At 42.5% G+C, this 25,435-nt stretch overlaps 1 protein-coding gene across 3 annotated transcripts in view; it reads left to right on the plus strand.

Moving 5' to 3' along the window:
- Positions 1-25,435, plus strand: part of RABEP1 (rabaptin, RAB GTPase binding effector protein 1) — a 749,444-nt gene that overhangs the window by 506,202 nt on the left and 217,807 nt on the right. For all 3 annotated transcript variants that reach the window (XM_069226667.1, XM_069226669.1, XM_069226668.1), the window contains exon 11: positions 23,112-23,228. In XM_069226667.1, the coding sequence (XP_069082768.1) occupies positions 23,112-23,228 (117 nt within the window). The remainder of the gene's footprint in view (positions 1-23,111; positions 23,229-25,435) is intronic.

Consider the following 25,435-nt stretch of genomic DNA (forward strand, 5'->3'; position numbering starts at 1 on the left):
CTTTTGAGGAAGAGGAATCCTCTCCCTGTGCAGACCCTACACCAGATGAGCTGGCAGCAGATACTGCTGAGCTTTTGGGTGCAGGGGGCTGCTAGGGAAGAGCTTTGTGTGGCACAACAAACCTGTCCCATACTAGAGGGTTTGAGACAGCAAGCTGTCAAACAACAGAATGGGAATGTCAGTGATAGTCATAAGGTGTTTTGGGAAGATAACCTCCTGTATATTGAGTCAAGGGACCCTAAACCTTGGGCTGCCAGGAGATTGGTCATCCCTTTGCAATACAGAGAGTTTCTTCTTACCTTGGCACATGACATTCCCTTGGCTGAGCATTTGGGCCAAAGTAAAACTTGGGACAGACTTGTTCCCCTGTATCACTGGCCTCATATGTCAGAGGACACCAAAGAGTGTTGTTGCTCTTGTGTGACCTGTCAAGCCAGTGGCAAAACTGGTGGCACTCCAAAGGCCCCCTTAATTCCACTTCCAGTGGTTGGGGTGCCCTTTGAAAGGGTAGGGGTTGACATAGTTAGCCCCCTTGACCCTCCAACAGCTTCAGGCAATAGGTTTATCCTGGTGGTAGTGGACCATGCCACTAGGTACCCTGAAGCCATTCCCTTAAGGACCACTACAGCTCCTGCAGTGGCAAAGGCCCTCCTGTGAATCTTTTTCAGAGTGGGCTTCCCTAAGGAAGTGGTGTCAGACAGAGGTAGTAACTTCATGTCTGCATACCTCAAAGCAAAGCGATGTGGAAGGAGTGTGGTGTAACACACTAGTTCCCTACTCTTTATCATCCACAAACAAATGGTCTGGTTGAGAGGTTTAATAAAACTCTCAAAGATATGATAATGGGACTCCCTGAAAAACTCAGAAGGAGATGGGATGTCCTGTTACCCTGGCTCCTTTTTGCTTACAGGGAGGTACCCCAAAAGGAGTGGGCTTTAGCCCCTTTGAACTCCTCTTTGGGCACCCTATGAGAGGTCCCCTTGCTCTTGTTAAGGAGGGTTGGGAACAACCTTTAAAAGCTCCTAAACAGGACATTGTGGACTATGTGCTTGGCCTAAGATCAGGAATGGCTGAGTACATGAAAAAGGCCAGTAAAAACCTTCAGACCAGCCAAGAGCTGCAAAATCAACGGCATGACCAGAAGGCTGTCCTGATACAGTACCACCCAGGACAGAAGGTCTGGGTATTAGAGCCTGTGGCCCCAAGAGCACTCCAGGACAAATGGTGTGGACCCCATCTAATTGTAGAGAAAAAAGGTGAGGTTACCTACTTGGTAGACCTGGGCACTGCCAGGAGTCCCCTTAGGGTGCTCCATGTCAACCACCTAAAACCCTACTATGACAGGGCTGATCTCACCCTGCTCATGGCAACTGATGAGGGACAGGAAGAAGAGAGTGACCCTCTCCCTGATCTCTTCTCCACCACTGAATCTGGTGACTTAGTGGAGGGAGTAGTACTTGCAGATTGTCTTACTGCTGAACAGAAAGATAACTTGGTGTGAGCATACAATCAACACTGGAGACAGTTTACCTGTCAAAAGTAAGATGTATAGGCAGCCTGACCATGTCAGAGACTGCATGTCAGGGAGACCAGATCCTCGGAGCTTGCGCATGCTCCCAACATGTCCACCACTAGACAGCGCCAAAACTCCAATAGATATACCGCAGAGCCTGAGAGAGTCCAAGTGGGGGAAAAGGAGATTAGGTAGGAAACAGCTGTGAAAGAGACCTGTAGGAAGCAAGAGGTTAAACAACACAATGTCAAGATATAATCACATTGACTTTAAATAGACTGGTTCTAAGAATTCTTATACTGTAATCATGGATAACTTAGGACATGACTATAACTAGGCCTCAAGAAATCTAAGTACCTGGAAAAATCAAGAATGGGTTAATACAGGGAGTGCAGAATTATTAGGCAAGTTGTATTTTTGAGGATTAATTTTATTATTGAACAACAACCATGTTCTCAATGAACCCAAAAAACTCATCAATATCAAAGCTGAATATTTTTGGAAGTAGTTTTTAGTTTGTTTTTAGTTTTAGCTATGTTAGGGGGATATCTGTGTGTGCAGGTGACTATTACTGTGCATAATTATTAGGCAACTTAACAAAAAACAAATATATACCCATTTCAATTATTTATTATTACCAGTGAAACCAATATAACATCTCAACATTCACAAATATACATTTCTGACATTCAAAAACAAAACAAAAACAAATCAGTGACCAATATAGCCACCTTTCTTTGCAAGGACACTCAAAAGCCTGCCATCCATGGATTCTGTCAGTGTTTTGATCTGTTCACCATCAACATTGCGTGCAGCAGCAACCACAGCCTCCCAGACACTGTTCAGAGAGGTGTACTGTTTTCCCTCCTTGTAAATCTCACATTTGATGATGGACCACAGGTTCTCAATGGGGTTCAGATCAGGTGAACAAGGAGGCCATGTCATTAGATTTCCTTCTTTTATACCCTTTCTTGCCAGCCACGCTGTGGAGTACTTGGACGAGTGTGATGGAGCGTTGTCCTGCATGAAAATCATGTTTTTCTTGAAGGATGCAGACTTCTTCCTGTACCACTGCTTGAAGAAGGTGTCTACCAGGAACTGGCAGTAGGACTGGGAGTTGAGCTTGACTCCATCCTCAACCCGAAAAGGCCCCACAAGCTCATCTTTGATGATACCAGCCCAAACCAGTACTCCACCTCCACCTTGCTGGCGTCTGAGTCGGACTGGAGCTCTCTGCCCTTTACCAATCCAGCCACGGGCCCATCCATCTGGCCCATCAAGACTCACTCTCATTTCATCAGTCCATAAAACCTTAGAAAATCAGTCTTGAGATATTTCTTGGCCCAGTCTTGACGTTTCAGCTTGTGTGTCTTGTTCAGTGGTGGTCGTCTTTCAGCCTTTCTTACCTTGGCCATGTCTCTGAGTATTGCACACCTTGTGCTTTTGGGCACTCCAGTGATGTTGCAGCTCTGAAATATAGCCAAACTGGTGGCAAGTGGCATCGTGGCAGCTGCACGCTTGACTTTTCTCAGTTCATGGGCAGTTATTTTGCACCTTGGTTTTTCCACACGCTTCTTGCGACCCTGTTGACTATTTTGAATGAAACGCTTGATTGTTCGATGATCACGCTTCAGAAGCTTTGCAATTTTAAGAGTGCTGCATCCCTCTGCAAGATATCTCACTATTTTTTACTTTTCTGAGCCTGTCAAGTCCTTCTTTTGACCCATTTTGCCAAAGGAAAGGAAGTTGCCTAATAATTATGCACACCTGATATAGGGTGTTGATGTCATTAGACCACACCCCTTCTCATTACAGAGATGCACATCACCTAATATGCTTAATTGGTAGTAGGCTTTCGAGCCTATACAGCTTGGAGTAAGACAACATGCATAAAGAGGATGATGTGGTCAAAATACTAATTTGCCTAATAATTCTGCACTCCCTGTACAATGTTTCATTTGAGCTTTTCAGGAAATATATGTCAAGAATACAAGAACCTTCTTCAAAATAGTTTCAGAATAAAACATTGCATTTTTACAGGAGGACACAGGCTATCTGAACATTCCATGAAAGAACAACAGGAAATGTACTAGGAGCTTAATTAGCACAAAGAATGCCGCACTTTGAATTGAGCGTTTCGAGAGAACCAAAAGCTCAGGATAAATGTGTGTACCTCAAGCAAACACTGCACACCAAAGTATTCGATGCTATGAAAAGATCACGCTCACAGCCGATCTGAATGTCAAGTGTTTTTATGTCAGGAAATGAATCACGCACCTTGCCGATTCGAAATACACAATGCAAATATCATGAAATGATTGCGCACACTGTTGCCGATCTAAATGTCAAAGTTAACTGTCAGGAAATGAATCGCGCATCTTGCCGATTCGAAATACACAATGCAAATATCATGAAATGATTGCGCACACTGTTGCCGATCTAAATGTCAAAGTTAACTGTCAGGAAATGAATCGCGCATCTTGCCGATTCGTAATACACAATGCAAATATCATGAAATGATCGCACACACTGTTGCCGATCTGAATGTCAAGGATCATATGCCATAATTGAATCGCGCACTCTGCCGATTCAAACAAGAATATGTAAATGTCATGAAAACACAATCACGCACACAAGTTTCACAACTAGGCCCAAAAACTTGAATGTCTATGAAAACGGGGGTTGGGGCCCAGCCCGACCTCCGCCTTACCGCCCTGCTAAAGGATCTTCAATATAATGAGGGCAGGCCTGGAAATAACGTCCACATTATTTCACAGCCATTTTACACTGCACTTAAGTAACTTATAAGTCACCTATATGTCTAACCCTCACTTAGTGAAGTTTAGGTGCAAAGTTACTTAGTGTGAGGGCACCCTGGCACTAGCCAAGGTGCCCCTACATTGTTCAGGGAAATTTCCCCAGACTTTGTGAGTGCGGGAACACCATTACATGCGTGCACTACATATAGGTCAATACCTATATGTAGCATCACAATGGTAAGTCCGAATATGGCCATGTAACATGTCTAGAATCGTGGAATTTTCACCCCAAAACCATTCTGGTATTGGGGGGACAATTCCATGCATCCCTTGGGCTCCAGCATAGAGCACAGGTACTGCCAAACTAACTCTCTGGGGTTTTCTCTGCAACTACCGCTGCTGCCAACCCTCAGACAGGTTTCTGCCCCCCTGGGGCCTGGGCAGCCCAGTGCCAGGAAGGTAGAACAAAGGATTTCCTCTGAGAAGAGGGTGTTACACCCTCTCCCTTTGGAAATAAGTGTGAAGGGCCTGGGAGGAGTAGCCTCTCCTGGCCTCTGGAAATGCTTTGAAGGGCACAGATGGTGCCCTCCTTGCATAAGCCAGTCTACACCGGTTCAAGGCTCCCCCCCACAGCCCTGCTCTGGTGTGAAACTGGACAAAGGAAAGGGGAGTGACCACTCCTCTGACCAGCACCTCCCAAGGGGAGGTGCCCAGAGCTCCTCCAGTGTGTCCCAGACCTCTTACATATTGGATGCAGAGGTGTGAGGGCACAATGGACACCTCTGAGTGGCCAGTGCCAGCAGATGACGTCAGAGACCCCCTCCTGATAGGTGCTTACCTTTCTCTGTAGCCAATCCTCCTATGAGGGCTCTTAAGGTCACTCCTGTGGGTTTCTTGTGAGATATCGAAGGCAAGAGCTCACCAGAGTTCCTCTGCACTTCCCTCTTCGACTTCTGCCAATGATCGACCGCTGACTGCTCCAGGACGCCTGCAAAACCGCAACAAAGTAGCAAGAAGACTACCAGCAACATTGTAGCGCCTCATCCTGCCGGCATTCTCGACTGTTTCCTGGTGGTGCATGCTCTGTGAGCTGTCTGCCTTCATCCTGCAGTGGAAGCCAAGAAGAAATCTCCAGTGGGTTGACGGAATCTTCCCCCTGCCAACGCAGGCACCAAACATCTGCATCACCTGTCCTCTGGGTCACCTCTCATCTTGACACGCGTGGTCCCTGGAACACAGGAGCTGGATCCAAGTGTCCCCGACAGTCCAATGGCCCTTCTGTCCAAATTTGGTGGAGGTAAGTCCTTGCCTCCCCACGCCAGACAGTAATCCTCTGTACTGTGGGAACTGCAGCTGCTAGGGCTTCTGTACACTTTTGCAAGACTTCCTTTGTTCACAGCCTAACCCAGGTCCGCAGCACTCTGTCCTGCATTGCCCAACTCGCTGAGTTGGACTCCGACTTCGTGGGACCCTCTTTTGTTGTGCTGAGTCGACCGTCGTGCTCAGATCTTCTGAACACCTGTTCAGGTGCTTCTGTGGGTGCTGCCTGCTTCTGTGTGGGCTCGCTGTGTTGCTGAGTGCCCCCTCTGTCTCCTCCTCGAAGGGGCGGCCTCCTGGTCCTTCCCGGACAGTGTGTATTTGCTTGGTGAGGGGTCCGCTAGGGTGGCATGATAAATGCTACAGCCCTTAGAGACCTTCCCTGGCCACAGGGCTCTTGGTAACATGGGTACCTTTTACAAGGGAGTTAACTGTGTGCCAGGGTTGTGCCAAGTGTGGAAACAAAGGTACAGTTTTAGGAAAAGAACACAGGCTGGTGCCTTCTTATCAGTGACACAGCCCACTTTCCATCAAAGTTGGCAGCACTAGGCCTTATAAGTCACCTATATGTCTAACCCTCACTTAGTGAAGTTTTGCATAGGCAAAAAGTGGGGGGTTTAACCATGCCAACAGTGGCACTTTCCTACACAAGCGTATTTAGACGCCGGTGTTGGATGCCAGTTTTAATAGGTTCCTCTGAGTCAGCAACTACCACAATTCCTGCAACTGCATTGGATCATACCGCAACTCTTTTGAGAGCATTCATTTTTTGCCATGGTTTAATTGGCTATATGACCTCTTTGGGAGGTGGCCCACATTGGTGAATTCTGGTTACCATTGTGTACTTATTCCCCAGTCATGTATTTTTATATGTCCTGATGATGATCCTGTGATCTTGTAAAGGATCGAAACGTTGTTGACTCTGGCCCTTCGATCTTATTGTATTGCTGGCACTAATGTATATAAGGGCAGAAGTGCTGCCTTAAATTGCAACCAACCCATTTGATTGATTTCTGTCACATACTTATGCCTGAGTCTTCTAGTTGGTTTGAATATTTTTTGTTGTGTTGGTTTTTCCCACCCATTTGAAATTAGTGTTAAATAATTCAGATTTTAATATGTTGATTGGACTAGATATAGGGGCATATTTGTATTCCCATTTTAATATTGTTGTGTGTTCTGATGAGGGGCTATTGTTCCTTTATAATACTACATACCCCTGGTCCCTTGTTATCCATGGATTTCCCTTGTCCTTTATAACATAACGTTTCCTAGATAGACATCAGTCAGGTTTTAAGGCAAGGTCTGGTACAGAATTGGACTGGTGGTATTTAAGGACTTGATTCTGATAGTTGTTAAGGACCTGCTTCTGACTACTGCCTCCATATATCTGGACTAGATATGCATCAGCCCATGCTGATTTTATGGGACCTGTTGGCCTCCAGTTGGTATTATGGATTGTTTCCTCGTATTGGAACAGCCTGTAGGAGTGCCAGCCAAGAAAGAGCCTACTTTTGGTTGAAAAAGAAACAGATGGTAGTGCAGTCACTCAGAGTTCTCTACTTTCACTGTGTTTGTTCTGCATCTGCATTCTACCACTGGCTGGATTACTTAGTTATTAGGAGATGAATTTCCATATGTGGGCAGGTAATATCTATCTGCACTGCAGATGGACACTTGCAAGGAAACCTCCTTTTGCCAATTGTCTGGTAAACATCCAGACTGAATAGACTCAATAAGCTAGCCCTTAATTAGAGAAAGACTGAGGTTATGGCAATATAGATCGACCGTAATATATACCTAAAAACAATTATAGAAGTTGATAAAGCCTGTCTTAAACCTATGTAACTATCTCGAAATTCCTTGCCTTTCATGTGTGGCAGTCTCAAAGTATAGTCATGTTTGGCACCACTTCGTCAAGGATTTACAAATGTGCAGTTCCATATACATTCCTTATACATATGGTGCCCAGTTACCCCATTGCTCCTTCAGTGGGTACAGAATGAGGCTGTACGGGTAATTTATAAACTGAGTCAATGGAACCATATCCTAGCAGACAAGTCATATGCGCTGGTAGCCATTTGTCACTAGTGTGAAAATATACACTTCTTTTAGTGCAAATAATGTTTTTCTGCTATATGTGCTCTTGTGCCAAAATTAGCGTTTTTCAAAGACATTGTTCAGCTTGTAGCTCAAGGTCTGATGCAGCTCTTATTTCAAATGTGCTTTGGTTTAAAAATCACGAGGATGAGGTTACTGAGAGTGCATGAGTAGCTAGACTCTGGATAGTTCCTCCTTGTTATTTACTTCAAATTCATGACCACCATTCCGTCAGGAGAATGTTCAAGACACACCAATTGAGGCTACACTATCTTTCAGGTAGCCTGGTATGGCTTAATCAGCATATACCGTTGATAGTTTTCAACAGGCTATCCTTAATTTGCACTGAAGCAGCATAATATAATGACTGTTTCTTTGTGTTATAATGTACCAACGGTACTTAGACCTTCAACCAATTGTCGTGAATATGCACCCTGCACCCTAAGGCTAAAATCTAGTCCAGTAGTTTGAGTAAAGAATACAAATTAAAGATAACTGAGTAGTGTATGAGGTCATGGCCTGCCTAAGTGCATCCTGGCCTTTACTTTGGACTTCACTGTGCCTTAGAGAAACTGTTTTGGCAAATGTCATTTGATGTACCAATGCTTAAGACTGATGGGGCAGAAGGAATACAGGTAACATATGTTCTATTGCAAGTGACTTGTAGTTTGTATACTGTTGTGCTCATTACATTTATAATGCATTTAATGTTTTAGAACTTGGGTTGGTGTTCTGCTTTGCTTCAGACTGAGAGGGAACAAAGCTAAAGGAATGCAAAGAATACAGCACTCTTAGTCTGAGTAATGAATTTTTTAAGGCACTTCCCAGGTTTCATATACATGAAGAGAATAACTTGAGCACCTAATGAGAATGCAGCAACACGTGCAACTCTTAAAATAATCAACGCAGTGGACTAATAATAATCAAAGAAAATGCAATGCATCAACAATGAATATATATATGCAGGAACTATGTACATTTATGCATGCACAGTAAAGCTAGATATAAGAATTAAAAATGCATTACCATGGGGATTGAATGGGGATCAAATCCAGCATTGTCCTTGTTTGCCAACATCAAGCTGTGGAACCTGTGACAGCTGAGCCAGGAGAGACTACCCCAACAGGATTACTCTGAGCAATGGATCCACTCTGAGATAAGTTCCCTCTGCCTCAGTGTCAAGATTCCCCACCTTACATTCCTTAAACAAACTTAAAAGGAAGGTTCTAGAAACCCTCCTCCCATCGTGTAAGTTGTGAAATTCAAGTGCTGGCCGTACTGGGTCAGTGTTGAAAAAACACACAAGACACTGGCCAGATTCCAAGGTGTATTTACAAAATTTTCAGCCTTGTACAGTCTTATCAATGTTTCATTCCCCCGTTATGTTTCCTTCCCTGGTGAAAAAAGCAAAAAGATGTTAATAAGATCTGCGCAGAAAAATACCTGCGCCACCAATGTGACAGCATTTGAACCTAAGCCAAGCACAAAATGGAGTCAGTGGTCAAGATGCAGTCTGTGGTTACATAGAGATAGCAGTACAGATGGGTGGTGGTATAGAGGGTTGATATTTTTTTAGGGTTCAGTGGTTTGATTTTTTTGGGGCTGGTAAGGAGCTCCTAACTCTATTGTGAATTCCTTTTTGGAGTGACCTTTATCTGACAGCTGGTATTTCACAGCACAACAGATTGAGTTAATTTGAAGCTATTCTTCATATAGTTACTCTTTTTATTATTCACAAAAAGAAGTGCATTTATAGCTGCAATTCTGTATGTCATGCTAGTATGCATCTTAATTTAAAACTAGAGTTCCACTTGTAAACCAACTTAATCTGGATGTTCTTCTTTTGCTGCTTTCTAGTTTGCTTTGAGGGCTTCACACATTATACTACAGTACATAAGGATTTTGTATTCTTTGAGATTATCCTCTACCATAACATCAGGACATTGAGAATCCATAAAACAAATTAGTTCTATACATTTTTGCACACTTTTTTCCAGTTAATGGATTAAAAAATATATATATTTGGATGTGGTGTTTAAAACACTTGGATCTGTTTTATCTACTCGAATAGTATATGGCCGACATGAATATTGTAGAACATGAGGAAAGTGACCATGACCCATTGATTTGATTTCTTAGGAACCTATTACCCCTACCTGAAGTTTCCTGTTTCAAGACCAACGAACAACAGCTCGCACTGACCAATAACAGACAAAATGTTAGATGGGAATCCCTGAACACCGATACAGCCACCTTGGCATCCGTGTATAGGCAGCTGGCTGACCACATGGATTGTATATCCCAGCCTCTAGAAGATAGTGGGGGGCTTATAGCAGCCCACACACGTTTCTTTAATTCTCTAAAAAACCTTTTTACCAAAGAGTCTGTAAAAGAAGTCAAAGAGAAGTGCAATGCAAGGTGGTTCAACGCCGCATGTAGGGAAGCACAGCACAAACTGCTGAGAGCTTTAAGAGGAGGCCAGTCAGATCACATAAGGGAAGCCAGGAAAGATTATAAACAGGAACAAGGCAGAGCCCGCAGGACATGGGATGAATCTAGATGGGTTTCCCTCCTGGAGTCTGCTAAAACAAATGACACCTCGAAATTTTGGAAACTAGTGGCTGATGCCAGCAAAGAACCTAATCGCTCGCCCGGTACCTCAATACTCCCTGCAGAGTGGACAGATCATTTTTCCCGATTATATTCTGGGATCTCTGGTGTTACTCCCAGGGATTTGACCCATATCATGATTACTGAGACCCCCAAAATTGAATTTACGTTGGCAGAAACTAAAGCTGCGATTGCTTCATTGAAATGGGGGAAGAACCCCCGGCCTTGATAAGATACCTGGTGATTTATACAAGACAAACCCAGATATATGGGCCCCATATCTGAACCTTATTTCCAATGCGGTAAATGCAGGAGCACCTGTCCCGAGCTCCTGGATGGGAGCAGAGATAGTTCCCATCTTTAAGAAAGGTAACCCCTCTAACCCTATTAACTACCGCCCAATCTCCTTAATCGATAACTTCCAAAAACTTTTTGCAAAGCAAATTCTGTCCCGTCTAGAAGAATGGATTCTGGAAACCAATGCTATTTCTGATTTGCAAGCAGGGTTTAGGCCAGCAGTAAGTACCATAGATCAGGTGCTAAGATTCCTTACAATAAAATGGAAGACTGTGGAAGTAGGAGGTGGCAATCTTTTTGTAGTTTTTATTGATCTTAGAGCTGCGTTTGACTTGGTCCCAAGAAATCAGCTATGGCTGACACTAGCCAATATGGGTGTCCCGCACGGCCTTTTGAAACTCATCACCCGACTACACGAGAATACTTATGCTCAAATCAGGAGCGGCAAGAACGGTGATCTAACAGAACCAGTCGCTATTGAGAGGGGAGTCAGACAGGGGTGCGTTTTGGCCCCAACTCTTTTTCTTCTATATATAAATAATTGTATTAAGTATTTAACAAATTGCACTAATGATTCCCCAAAGCTGGCCGGGACTAAAGTCCCATGCTTACTTTATGCAGATGACACTATCCTCCTGTCCAAATCATCCATGGGAATCCAGAATCTGGTTAATCAGTTCGGTGTATTCTGCAGAGATTACGGGTTAGACATAAATCTCAAGAAAACTAAACTCATGATATATAGTCCCCCGAACAAGAAGCTCAGAGCAAATATAAAGATAAATTCAATTCCTCTGGAGAGGGTAATTGAATACGATTATTTGGGCATCAGACTATCCGATAAGGGCAGCTGGGATGCAGCTATAAGGAAAGGGGCACTAACAATCAGCCAAAGATGTGGAGTGATAGGACGCAAAGCTAGCACTGCAATAAGTCCCCCTCTGACCCTCATCTCTGAAATATACAAAGTCCAAATCCGCGCCGCGGCCCTATATGGAGCGGATCTTTGGGGATCCCACAGACAAATGGATACTCTTCAAGTCAAAGAAAATAATTTCCTTAGACACATAGCTAGACTAGGGAAGGGTACGCCGATGCTCCCCCTAAGACTGGACCTGGGTCTAAATAGTATTAAAAACACAGCATACTTAAGACCACTTCTGTACTGGGTCAGACTATGGAAAACGGATGAACTCGAACCTTTCAGGTTAGCAGTTAAAGAATTATTGCCACCTTGCTATGGATGGGAAAAAGTACGATGGCTAAGGGAGATGAAAGCAGCCTGGGTTAAACTGAATCTGTCCCAATATTGGGAGAATCCCGAGATGATTCCTGATAACGCTAAACGCTTGATCAAAGACCGCTATTGGGAAAAGATCCACGAGGCATCTCTCGGCTCAAATGGGTTAGGTCGGCTGACAGCTGAGTTCCTGCTGGTTAAGCACGAACCTCTGCCTGAAAGCTTCCTGGATCTCCCCATACCAGCTCGTGCTCGTTCTCTATTACTTCAGTTCAGATATGGAACATTGGCAGTCAACAGCTTTATGGCCTGCTGGTCGACCAATAGTTCCTTATCTGACAAATGCACAAACTGCCATCTATCCAAGGAAACTCCTGAGCATGTCCTATTTTTCTGTCCTTTGTACAAATGCCCCCGAGGGAAGTGGATTACCCCTCTGTGTAAAACACTGTCAATACAAAATCGTAACAGTGCATATAGAATATGTAAATATGATACTTCCATGCTGATAGTGAGTTCTGTTTCTAAATATTTGGCAGCAGCATGGAAAATCCGCAGTAGGATTACTATAGATCTTAATCCACTGGTTGAAGTACAGTCTAGAAGTCAGCGAACTAGCACCCTGTTTACAAATGGTAAAATGCAATCTACTTGATCAACTCATTCAATAGAATTGATTAACTTAGGGCATCACTTTCCACTGGTTGTTTTTTCTTTTTTTTTAAACTCTTTGCTAACAGGAGTTATTGTATGTAGTTTTTACCTTTTATTTTTATTCTATAAACCCGTTTTAAATGCTTTTTATGCTTTTAACAACTGATCAGTATCATTTTAGCATTTAGCGTCTTGCATAGGGTAGGATCCAGAGACTATTTTGTGAGTCTTGTCTTAACTATTTTTGAAACCTTTTATGTAATTTTATGAACTTTTTTCCTGTATTAATTGTCAATGTCCTTTTTATATATATTACTTTTTACTTTTCAAATGGCCCAAACTATTGAATACTCGAATAGTAATCTAATAAAATGTTACAGTAAATTAGATTTTTATAACTATGAAATTGTATGGAATTAAAATTACGTTTACATTATTGCTCTTTGTATACATTTTGTAATTATGTGTCATAATATGTTATCTATGTAATCACCCGGCATTGAAGAAGTTCCAGAATAGGTGCAAAATGCATTGGCCATTTTGATTTACAAGTTATTTACTCTACAAATAATTTCAAATCAGGTCTGATTCATGAAGTACCTGTTGGGAATGGACATTACAGTAAATGGGAGATTGTTTGAACATTTTGTTTGTCCAACATTAGAAAGATTCAACAGAAATCGGTTGGCCTTCCCTTTTTTAAACACCAAGGGCCAGATGTATCAAAGGGTTTTGCCCATTCTGTGTCTATGGGAAAATGTGTTTGTACATATGGCCCTAAGCCTTTTAGTCATGTTGTGTATTTTATTATTCGTATATTTGAAGGATACAAAAACAAACCAAGCTCTCAAATCACAGGCAGCTACAGAATTACAATATCACTTAAACACTATGTAAAATAAAGTATGGAATGGAGTGTTGACAAATAAATGGCCGATATTTTAGTTTAATATAAATAAATGAAAAAAGAGCACACACCTTTAACCTGATTTTTCATTCAAAACAAAGGAACGCTTAAGCATTTTTTTAGCAATAGGCACAATCTTTGCACAGTTATTTGAAGTGAAAGTAGCCAAATGGTAAAGTGGGCTGTCCATTGCCCAATTTAAAAGGCCAGTGGATGTAGCCTACTAAGCAGAAGTCCCTCTCTGTATGTATGTTATTTATTATATTTTTTGGAAAAAGCAATAACCTTGGTAAGACAACTAAAACTGTTTTAAAGTCCTGACCTGAAAAGAATATTTTTGAAGTTATAACAAAGTATAGAGGGTGAGGTGTTTTCTTAAAAAAGGATCAGTACAAAACTTTACCTTGTCTGCTGAAGCCTTCCTAAATTTTCTACAGCAGTTACCTGTGGATGTTCCACTTGCAGCTTAAGTGTGTTGATGAAGTCAACAATTATATATTTTTTTGTAAATCTCAGAATTGTTACACTAGTGGGTGTGCTCCTCATTTGAATGAGGTTTCTGTGACCACTATGGGGGCACCCATAATAACAAAATAACAAAAACAAAATATGTATTAAAGCTACGCACAGCAATACGCTTTTAAATCGCTGACTTGCAGCATTTTGCTAATCTTGTATAGTGTAATGCCATGTACAGGTGAGAGGCAGCTGTATGTCTGAATGTTTCTTTTTAAATCGGGCATATGGTGTAGGACAGTGTTCGAGTTAGAGTTAAATTTAGCTTAAGCATTAGAGTTAAGGTTTAGGTTAGGAGTTGGGGAAATTAATAAAGATCAATTTGAACTAAAGGTAAACGGTTGTCAAATAATCCATGCTAACATCTGTTGCAGTAAAAATGGACAGTTCCAAATCATTGACAAGCAAACTTATTGATTAGAACTACAAAATATTAATCAAGCTCTTCACATAGAATCTAAATTCTACAGAAGACATTTGGCACTGGCTCACCCGCAGTGAATTCATTATAAATATGTGAGTAGGACACACTATCTAAATGTGATCGGAAGTAATATTGAGTTTCAGGTCTTTCAGACTCAGTTTTTAGGTTTTTTCCCTTTTGCAAAACCTCTTTTAATTATAAAAAATAAAGTGTTAATTGCTTACCTTGTCACTCTGTTTTCCTAGCTTTTTATTGGGTGTAGCATCTTATTTCCTTTTCGTTTCTGGTTTCTTTTCATGGGATTTTCATCTGTGGAGTCTGGACCAAGGTCTCCTTCCTTTTTAGGTCGAGCTTTCAGCCTCTTGTATACTTTAGTCTACTTCTGTTGTGGGCTTGAAGCCATCCCCCTGCTTTTCATTTGTTTGTTTCATTATCCTTTAAAAGTCAGTCCTGCCTCTTTGTCCTTCCTTTTTCTCTTTCGTTCCTCCCAGGAGCAAGGACCAAGTGCAGTATCATTACACTGTGTCATGTTTATCTGTTTGTGGGAGGACTATTTTACTGGGGTTTTTTCCTGCTCGTGTTACACTGTGGGTGCTTCAGACCTGTAGCTGCTTGCACCTTATTGCAGCATTCCTTCCTCCCACCTCCTCCAAAGCAGGAATAGACCAGCTGTTGTGCTCCAATCTGAGCTGCTGCAACAGGGGTGCTGCTTGGTGAGTGCAGACATGCTCTCTCGTATCTTTTAACTTTTTTAAGTCTCTTGGATCTTTTAACTTCTCTCAGTGCACATTGCGATTTCATGGTCATAAAGGCTTGTCATTAATGTACACACTGCCTTTTAAAAATGCATAAAGAAAATAACTAATAAACAATTAGAACACAGGCACGCTGCATTTTAAAATGCACAAAGGCATCGTAATATATCAAATTTGGGTGACGAATAAATATTTCATAAAACATGCCTTCACAGAGAAATAACATGCTGAACAACAGTTTTGATAAATACTTTCTTATATGCGAAGAGGAACAAGCGGCTTTAGTAAAATGTTAGGATTTTATTGTGCTTTTCTGCATTTGGAAAGGCAGCGCGTGCGTCCCTGTTATGCTTTTCATAGGTAGTGTCTTTTTTTAATGTATGTATTTTATTTGCGAACGTTGTGTCCGCATAAAGAAAAATACAAATAAACTACTAGAACACACATGCTGCGTTTCAAAACTCACAAAGGCATCGTAAAATATTACATTTGTCTGAAAGAGAACGTGTTCCTCTATGACAACGACAAAATACTTCATGAAACAACATGCCTACACAATGCTGAACAACAGTTACTGAATGTTTACGTTCACAAAAAAAGCACACAGATGGAAGCTGGTAAAGCAATTGCGATCTGAACAGAAATGCTAATTTGCTTTTCCAAACAACATTGTTGTCTCCTTTTAAAATACAGGTCAAGACTATTCAGTCTCCTCCCCTCAGTTCTCCCATCTTATCTCATCCTTGTCGCTTCAAACAAACAAAAGTCTGCACTTTACGATTACCTATTGTGCAGAAAGTTGTCTAAAGCTTTGCACACGATCACGTTTTTTATTCCACCACCTGCAGCAACTGGCCGACTTTGAAGCTGGGAAAAACAAAACCAAGTAACAGTGTTGGTGGGAGGCTTAACGGATCTCTCAAGAAGGCACACGTGCCCTCTGGGCAATCTCAAACTGGAGGTTACAACTAGGTCCCTGCAGCAGGCACAATAACCCGTTAACAATTTCACTAGGATGAGAACCAGTGACCTGACGTTTTTACACAGATAGTCGCCTTGTGTATTAGTACCTTATACTGGGGTTGTCCTGTTTCTGAGAGTTCCGGATTTTTGTAGTTAAGGCATCTGAGGTGCACAGTGGTAAATATAGCACTATTTCGTGAAGATAGTTGCCCCTAATCCTGCTGTATGGGGTAGTTATTTACACGGCACCCTATAATGTAGAGTTATATTTCGCCCAAGATACAATAATGTGATTGAAATATTATATGCACACGGTGTTGTCAAGTGATGTACAGTAGCGTACAGTATGGTAAAATAATTAGACCAGGATCAAGCACCTTAGTCACATTAGTCGAGGATCCTAAATTTCGTTCCAAATCACGTACATTGTACAAATGATCTAATTGTACAGGCGGACCTCTTCTCCATGTTGTACTGCTGTTATTTCGGGCACGCATTGCCCTATTCCCTTCTGGATAGCCACCTCTTTCCAGCCCCACTGTTCCCCTACCTTGCTCTGGGCTCCATTTAGCCCCTCTCTCAGTACTAGATGTATGACCTTGAAAGGTCGTTCCGACATCCCAAGGTCTAATGCTGTACCCTCTCTGCCAGTCACGTCCCATATATTGCCACTTTGGACAGAAGAAAATTGCTTTCAAATGTGTAGCATGAAAATTACAACTGCAGGGAAAAAACGAAATATTTCACAGAATGCATTCCTTGCTTTAAAGAAGTATTATCTGGTATTAAAGTTATGCATACCCGTGCTTTAATTATTAGTGCTTACTGTTAAAAATGCTCCAACTGTGGCAATAGTGTTATGGTTTATTATTTTATTGGCACTGGTATTGAAGAACGTGGTTTTATGTTTTTTTTTTTTTTAAATTTGTAATGTGTGTTCTAATATTTTGTATTTTGCAATGTGCAATATTATAGTTTATTTATCGAATATGCAATAAACTATAATTAAAACTATAAATTAGTATGATTCTGGTAATTTTGTTACCGCAGAGACCCTGATTGGACTTGGCTCTTAAATGAGGGTAATAGTTGTCAGTTCCTGGTGGAGTGGGCTTCTGATTTCCAATACTGCCATTTATCTTTTCTTTAAACTAATTATAATGGAGGACAGGGGGGGTAGAAAGCTAACTTTGAGCACTTTTTAGATATATTTCTGGAAAAGGCTCTGGGCGTTAGAAAATTAGCATTTTTTTTGCTCCAGACTTGCCTTGGCAGTGCTGGGTTTTGCTGGGTCACTGTTGCAGCGTGGCTGATTGGGGTGTGTGTTAGTGATTCTTAATAGTAATGCTGCAAGTTGCTGGTGTTGGATTATAGTGATGTACGTTGCATGAGTTTGGATGATAGTGCTTCATGGTTCTGTTGTTCGTGCTATAATGTGTAGGATCTGAATGTATCACTACTGTGCTGCTGGGGTTCAATGTAGTTTTGCGTGCTGCTGGGCTGGAGTTCAGCAGATCGTGGTGTGTGATGCTTGACATAGGTAGCAGTGTTGTGCTTTCACTAAAGCTTGTGGGTAAAAAATATCTTGTACCCAAATGGAAGCGTTAAGGTCGTCAATTTGTTAAAACTGCCAGTGGTAGCGGAAGTGACATCACATGCCCTTTGACCTCCACCTTAAGGCAATCAATCTATCAATCGGGAATTTGTAAAGTGCACTACTCACTCTTGAAGGTCTCAAGGCGCTGAGGAGTGGAGGGGGGGAGAAGGGAGTGGAGGGTGGTGCTGCTTACTACTCGAACAGCCAGGTCTTGAGAAGGTTCCTGAAGGTAAGGAGGACTTTGGTCTGGCGCAGGTGGGTTGGAAGAGTGTTCCACGTTTTGATGGCGAGGTGCAAGAACGATCTACTGCCAGTTGTAGTTCTGCAGACACGTGGGACGGTTGCGAGGGCGAGGTCGGTGGAGCAGAGATGACGGAGCGGAGATGACTCACACACACATATTTACATATACTCTCAAATTCACACTTACATACATTCTCTCACACTTAAATACACTCTCACCCACAAGCAGGCATGCAACAAGAATTTAAAGGCATTTTTTACTTACCTCAGCTGCCATGAAAGGGCCTATTCCAACTAAATGTACTGCATTTATATTACACTAATATTGAATATATTATTCACTGTTAGTGTAAGGTAGCAAAGTACCCTCTTTCTTTGCATGGTTACCCCCATTTTCTGCCTGTTGGCAGTATGTTTGACTGTGTCTACTGGGTTCCTGCTAACCCGGGCCCCAGTAGTTTTGCTCTTTTTCTTCCCACAATTGGCATACTGGTCACCCCATTTAAGCCCCTTGTATATGGTACCTAGGTACCCAGGGCATTGGGGTTCCAGGGGATCCCAATGGGCTGCAGCAGTTACTCTGCGGCCCATAGGGAGCCATACAAAGGGTTCTGCAAGCCTGTTATTACAGTCTGCATGAACCAGGTGCACGCACCCGGTTTCACTACAGGTCCCTTCACCAGGTCACTGTAAGTCACCCCTGTGATAGGCCCTCTCTGCCCAGATAGCAGGGTGCAGGTACCTGTGTGTGAGGGCACCCTGCACTAGCAGAGGTGCTCCCACAAACTCCAGCTCCATTTCACTGGACTTCCTGAGTGAGGGGACGCCATTTTATATGTATACTAGACATAGGTCACTACCGATGTCCATCTAAATAATGGTAACTCCGAACCTGGGCATGTTTGGTGTCAAACATGTTGGAGTCATGCCCCAATACTGTTGCAAGTATTGGAAATATGATTCCATGCACTATGGGGGCTCCTTAGAGGACCACCAGCATTGCTGCTGCTTGATCTGATCAAGCACAGCAAGGCAGAACAAAGGATTTCCTTTGGGGGAGAGGGGTAACACCCTCTCCCTTTGGAAATAGGTGTGACTGGCTTGGGAGGGGTAGCCTCCCCAAACCACTGGTTTGCTTTGAAGGGCACATTTGGTGCCCTCTGTGCATAAACCAGTCCACACCGGTTCAGAGATCCCCAGTCCCTGCTCTGATGCGAAACTGGACAATGGGAAGGGGAGTGACCACTCCTCTGTCCATCACCATCCCAGGGGTGGTGCTCAGCGCTCCTCCAGAGGGTCCATGGGTTCTGCCATCCTGATCCCAAGGTTGGCAGGGAAGTCTGGGAGCATCTGAGTGGCCAGGCAGGTGACGTCAGAGCCCCCTTCTGATAGGTGCTTACCTGGCTAGGTGACTAGTCCCCCTTTCAGGGCTATTTAGGGTCCCTCTCTCTTGGGTGAGTCCTCAGATTCGTCTTGCAAGATTGCAGCAGGACGCTTCTGCAACCTTTACTTTGACTTCTGGCCTCCGGAACCGCAACTGGATCCTCCAGGAACCCACAAGCTGCAGATCCACGAGGAAGACTCTTCTGCAACATTGTATCCAGAGTTCCTGCCAGCTTTGCAACAGTTTCCTCACCATGCGTTCTCAGAAGACTGCAACTCTTCATCCTGCATAAGAAGAAGGAATCTCCCTTTGAGTGAAGGAGTCCCTTCCCTAAAACTGCAGGCACCTACAACAAGCGACGACCGGCTGCGTGGATCCCATCACCTGCTGAGCTGTGTGGATCCTGTATCACGGGTGGTGGTCCGGAGTAGTCCTCTTGGTCCTCTCTGCCAGCTGTCCAACTTTGATGGCGGTAAGCCTTTGCCTTCCCACACAGGACAGTACCCCCGTGCACTGCGTCACTTGCAGCTGCCAAGGCTTGTTTGCTTCTCCTCCCAGGGACCTTCTGGTGACATGCAGCTCCAATCCCCAGCACTCCTTCCTGCAAATCCCAGCCTCCTGCATGATTCTCCTGTGACATGGGATCCACTTTTGTAGTGCTACGTGTGCTTCTTTTGTGGCTTCTGTGTACCAGACCAGTGGGACTTCTGTGGGTGCTGCCTCTGCTCCTGTGGACTCTCTGTGATGCTGAGGGTCCCCTGTGACTCCCCCTCTTGGCTTGCTGGTCCCTGGCAGCACCTCTTTTCTACTAACCGCGAGTTTGCCTTTGCCAAGACTTGTTGGTGGAAATCCTGCACCGATAACCATCTGCAATCTTCCTTCTAGAGAGGGGCATCTTCTGTATCCATCTGGAACTCTTCTTCAGGTCCTGGGCTGCAGTACTGACCTGTTCTTCAGAACCATCAACCAACTCCTGCATCCACAGCTGGGTGGGTAGTACCTCCTACTCCTCCTGGACTCCACTGTGACTCTTGGACTTGGTACCCACTCTCCGCAGGTGTTCTTTCTTTGGGAATCCACCGTTGGTCTTCTTGCAATCCTCTCTGGGTGTCTTCTTTTCCTCCTTTTGGGTGGTTTGGGGAAAATCCAGTGTTTTACTCCTGCATTCCTGGTTGCTGGGGGGTACTGTATTACTTACCTTTGTGGTTCTCTAGTACTCCCAGCTCCCCTCTACACATTTTACTTACCTAGATGGGGGTACCCTGTTTGCATTCCATTTTTTTAGTATATGGTTCGTGCTCCCCCTTGGGTCACTATTGGTTATTACTGATTGCACTGTTTTCTTTTAACCTTTTCTGTGCTTAATTCTGATATCTAGTGTATATACTCAGTTTATTACTTACCTCTTAAGAGTGGGTCATCTGTCTAGTATTTTGTGGTAATTTGTGCCAAAAATAAAGTATTCTTATTTTTGTACAGCTGGGTGTTTTCTTTCATGTGTTCAAGTGCTGTGTGACTACAGTGGTATTGCATGAGCTTTGCATGTCTCCTAGATAAGCCTGGCTGCTCAGCCACAGCTATCCCTAGGGAGTCTTGCTTCTAGACACTGCCTACACTTCACTAAGAGGGGATACCTGTTATAAGGTGTAGTACCATAGGTACCCACCACACACCAGGCCAGCTTCCTACATTTAACAAAAAATTGACTGAAAACAGAGTGGAGCCCCACCTGATGTCAAGGACAAGCTGCCACTGTGTTCCTGGCACTACGTTTTCCACCTCTGAGGCCAGGTGTACCAGAGGCAGTGCAAGGGTCACAAGAGGCAAGCCAGGGGTCACTGCGACCCTTAAATGAGGTCCATGGTTAAGGAAACCAAGCTTGTGTTGGTAAAGTGTGCAGTCAATAAATAATTATTTGTGCTATCACGTACTTAATTTTGTGGCACACGTTTGAGAACACCAAATACATACGGGTGACTTCAACAGGTAGATGGATAACTTACTTTAGTTTTTGATGTAACGTACTTTATATCTCAATAAAAATTCTTTTGTTATTGCATCTCTTTACGATGCTCTTTTCGTAACATTTCAATTATGTTTCATTTCATTGTTCGAAAACAGGCATGGAAATGTGTTGTGCCAAATAATTCGAAATTGGATGTTTCAACACATAATTTTTTGTCTGTCTGCAAAGTAACGGAAACAACCAGTGGCAGCTCCTCCACTATGGTGGAGGAGCATCGCCCTCTGCTGTTAATCCTTTAGTAATAAACAAAGTTTATTATCCTTACGTTGTTAGAGGGGTTGGGCATTCCGGTTGAGAACAATGAGAGGAGTGCACTGTGCAATCTCCTAAATGCATGTATGTTTGGCCGGCCGTCTCGTACACGTACACATGCACAGTAGGCTCTCTCCAGACCAGCAACACAGTTGCTGGGCTGGAGAGAGCCCGCACAGGCTCCCAGTCTGCCTGGGAGCACCCTGGCTGGGCAATCCCAGCCAATCCTGACGCTACTGTGAGCAGCGTCAGGATTGGCCGCATGGCAGGCTGGGAACCTGTGCCTGCCTGGTGTCGAGACAGCTGAGGACGCCCGATAGCTGCTGCGCATTATGTAAAAAGCATTGACAACGTCAATAGAATTCACAAAGGCAAAACCTATTGGCTTTGCAAGTGCTTGTTAAGTTTACAATGATTATGATCCCATGCTGATTCTCTTCTGATGTGTTAAGTAATGTTCTTGTGTTATTATTAGCTTTAATCTATCATTTTAGGCCTGGCCTAGAGACAAGTTCAGCTTTCTCTTGCCAGTGTTTTTGTAATAAACAGTTGTGACTAAAAGATGCATATGAATATATGTGCTTAGTGAGGTTTTGATTCCGCAGCGCTGTTGTTGGTGTGTTCAGCTATCATTCACATTTTGCTTCTGCCTACCACAGGATACAGCATATGTACTGCGTCACCCCTGTACAGCCACTGGCTCTCTGGCACCGAGTGATTGCATTTTGCCTTATCACATGGTCTAGTCCAACTAAGAAATGGGCTTACGTGTTGAGGGGTGCTGGGCCAGAACTTACATTTCACACAATGTTTATTTCTCCATTCTTTATCCTCTAGAAGTTTTTTTGATGTAGTTCAACATCAACAGTACCTTTTCCATGTTCCAATAATAAGCATATTTTTCTGTGAGTTCCATTAAAATTAAGTGGTGTATTTGCTTGCTAGGAAGCTTCCTTACTGTTCTATTTACATTATGGAATTATTAATGTATTTTTAGATTTAAATGTTTTTATTGCAAGCATGCTTTGAGCAGCAGCATGTTTTCATTTTTCTTCGTTTTTATTGCATGAGAATGTAATAAAAACAGCAAATATAACTATCGCACTAGCTTGCAGAGGCTAGACCTATTGATTGTAACCAATATGATAGCTAAGCAATACAATAAAAACAAACATAACGCACAAATGAATAGACAAATATGCATCGTAATGCTAGGTTTCTGAGCTGTCTCGCCTTATGCCCTTTATTTTTTCTGTCACCCAGTATACATGTTTTCTATTTATCAATGGTGTTTTTTTACACAAACAAGTAGCTCTAACTTAAGGTTCATAATTGCACAATACAGAAGTGAATGAGAAGTACTGAAAACTGTGATCAGATGTTGGCAAGTAGATTCATTGAGCTGGTTTCTAATTTGTCTGTATGAACACGAGTAAACACCACATTAATTTTAGGTTCAAATGACAAAACTGTTTTTCAATACGGTGGCATAGTATATCTATCCTGTCTGTGTGGAGGTAATATACCAAAAATTCTTCTATATTTTTTATGCAGGTTAAAAAGCTTCAAGTAATGTTGAGGCAAGCCAATGATCAGCTGGAAAAAGCTGTGAAAGATAAACAAGAGCTGGAAGAATACACAAAACAGAGCACCGAAGACACCACTAACCAAGTGAGCAGTCTTTCTAGAAGTCCTCCTTTCTAAAGACATTTTGTTATTTTGGTGCTGTGCTGCCTTGTGGCCATCTTTATTTTGCCTGAAGGTGATTAATCTTTCCTGTCAAATTAATGTGGTTGTTGGCTTGGATTCAAACCATCGCAGAACCTTACAGAGGTGCTCTTTTGTTAATGCAGCCCAATTCCTCATTTGGTGGGTTTGGGAGCTAGGTTGGCATAGTGGATTGTTTTCAGAGATCTGCAGTAGGCACTTCATTTTTTCAGATTGGGTTCCAGGGAATTCCAGAGTTAATGACACTGCACCCTGATGACTTTGCTTCTATGACTGTTAGCTTACAATTTGCCCTGGTATATTGTCATATTCTTAATGTTACTCAGATTCTTCTGTTGTAATAGCTGGAAGGGATGTTTGGTAGGTATCAGATACTGTTGAGCTGTGTGAAGGATGAGAACCCACATAGATGAGTCTACAGGGGAAAGAAAACCTTACAAACGGATTTCGCAATGATTAGACAACAGTGTAATCCATATGATAATTAGAAAAAAGGCTAGCGAAAGAACTTGATGATGTGCCGAATGTTCACAGTCTTTATTCATGGGTTCGTAGATACATTCGAAGATGTTTAGCGAATGTAGATCAAAACAATGCCATTCATTGGTTCATAGATACATCCAAAAAGTTGACGAATGTGAGTCAATAACAGCCGACACGTGTTTCGCCCTCTATGGTGAATCCACCTTGGGCTTTCTCAAGGCTGTAATCAATTAACAATAAACAAATTAGAGGTCACGAGTAGACTTGTTAAAAGTAAATTAAAGATAGGTGGGTTACGCACATGCAATGTGACATGCAGGGCTGTAACCAGTCTGTGCTTTTATTCCTGGATTTAGCGTGAGATGGGTGATGATTAGGCTTAAAACGAAGGTGTCTGAAAATACCCAAGACAACCGATGTTTAGAGGTAAAATATTACATAGCATCAGTAAAAGAGGGATGAAAAGAAGACATAGTAACTCCCAATTAACCTTAATCCATGTGTAACTAATAGTAACTATTAGACAGCTTGTGAGAAAGATATGTAAGTTAGGGGTGCTGGCACATCAAAACATCAATGCGAGTTGAGTTTTGTTAAAAACCTATCATAGTTAAATTTAAGCATGCTCTTAAGAGGATACAGAATAGTGGCAAGAAACAGAAAGGTCATACCAATACAGTATTCATGTTTGTACAGCACATTGTAGTAATAACTGGTCTAGATGTTGAAAGAAAATACAAACGAAAAGACATCATACAAGAGACTGAGAGAAAGATAGTCACAAGACATAATATCAGGTACAAGATAAGAAGGAGTAATATTACAGTAGATCTAATGATGGGGTTTGAAATAGTAGGAGGGTTATTGATAAGGTTATTCTACAGGTGGTGGAAAATGATGTATTAACTGTAAAGCTGATGTTGTACGGTTACTCTGATAATTATTTTATGTGACAGACCATAGTTCTCTGTCAAAAATTAGAAGTCCAAATATAAAGTCCAAAAATTATGAGAGTCCACGTGCTTAATGTTATGCTACCCTATGATAAGGGTGATAGAACTTACCCGAATACTGGGAGAAAGTACACTGAGAAAAGAACCAGCAGCAGTTTGCCGCGTTCGCATCTTAGTCGGGCGCCATCTTGGAAGGATTATTCCATGCGTATGCGTGTTAAAATGTGTCTGCCATTCACTAGTTCAGTCTTTCCTTTCTTTTGGGTGCCATGATTCTAAGAATGTCAAAAAATGATGGGCGCCATGTTGGAACGGGCCAAGAGACCCAAAAATATAATAAAAAGCTAAAATAAAATGAAATGTATTTCTGCAAACAAAAGTCAAATACAACGAAAATGGAAAAGAGCGGTTAATGGGTCATACTTGGAGGGGGGGGGTTGCCCCAGGGCAGAGGTAAATAAATGGTGTTGTATTGCATTATGTGAAAAAGATCTACAACCCGAGTGATGGGAGGCAAAGAAAAACGGTCAAAAATGTATTAGTTCGGTACCTGTTTAGAGAAGTCCTTTTATACTAGTAGACCATAGGTGAAGAAAAGTCATAGAGAGTAATGGTAGAAATGGAGTAAAGTTATACAGCAAAAGTGCGGAGACCATGTTCCTTGCCTCTTGCTCTCGGTAACGTCCCCTAGCAAGGTTTCCAGCCTTTTACCTT

This window comes from Pleurodeles waltl, chromosome 3_2 (assembly GCF_031143425.1).
Source record: "Pleurodeles waltl isolate 20211129_DDA chromosome 3_2, aPleWal1.hap1.20221129, whole genome shotgun sequence".
NCBI lineage: Eukaryota > Metazoa > Chordata > Amphibia > Caudata > Salamandridae > Pleurodeles > Pleurodeles waltl.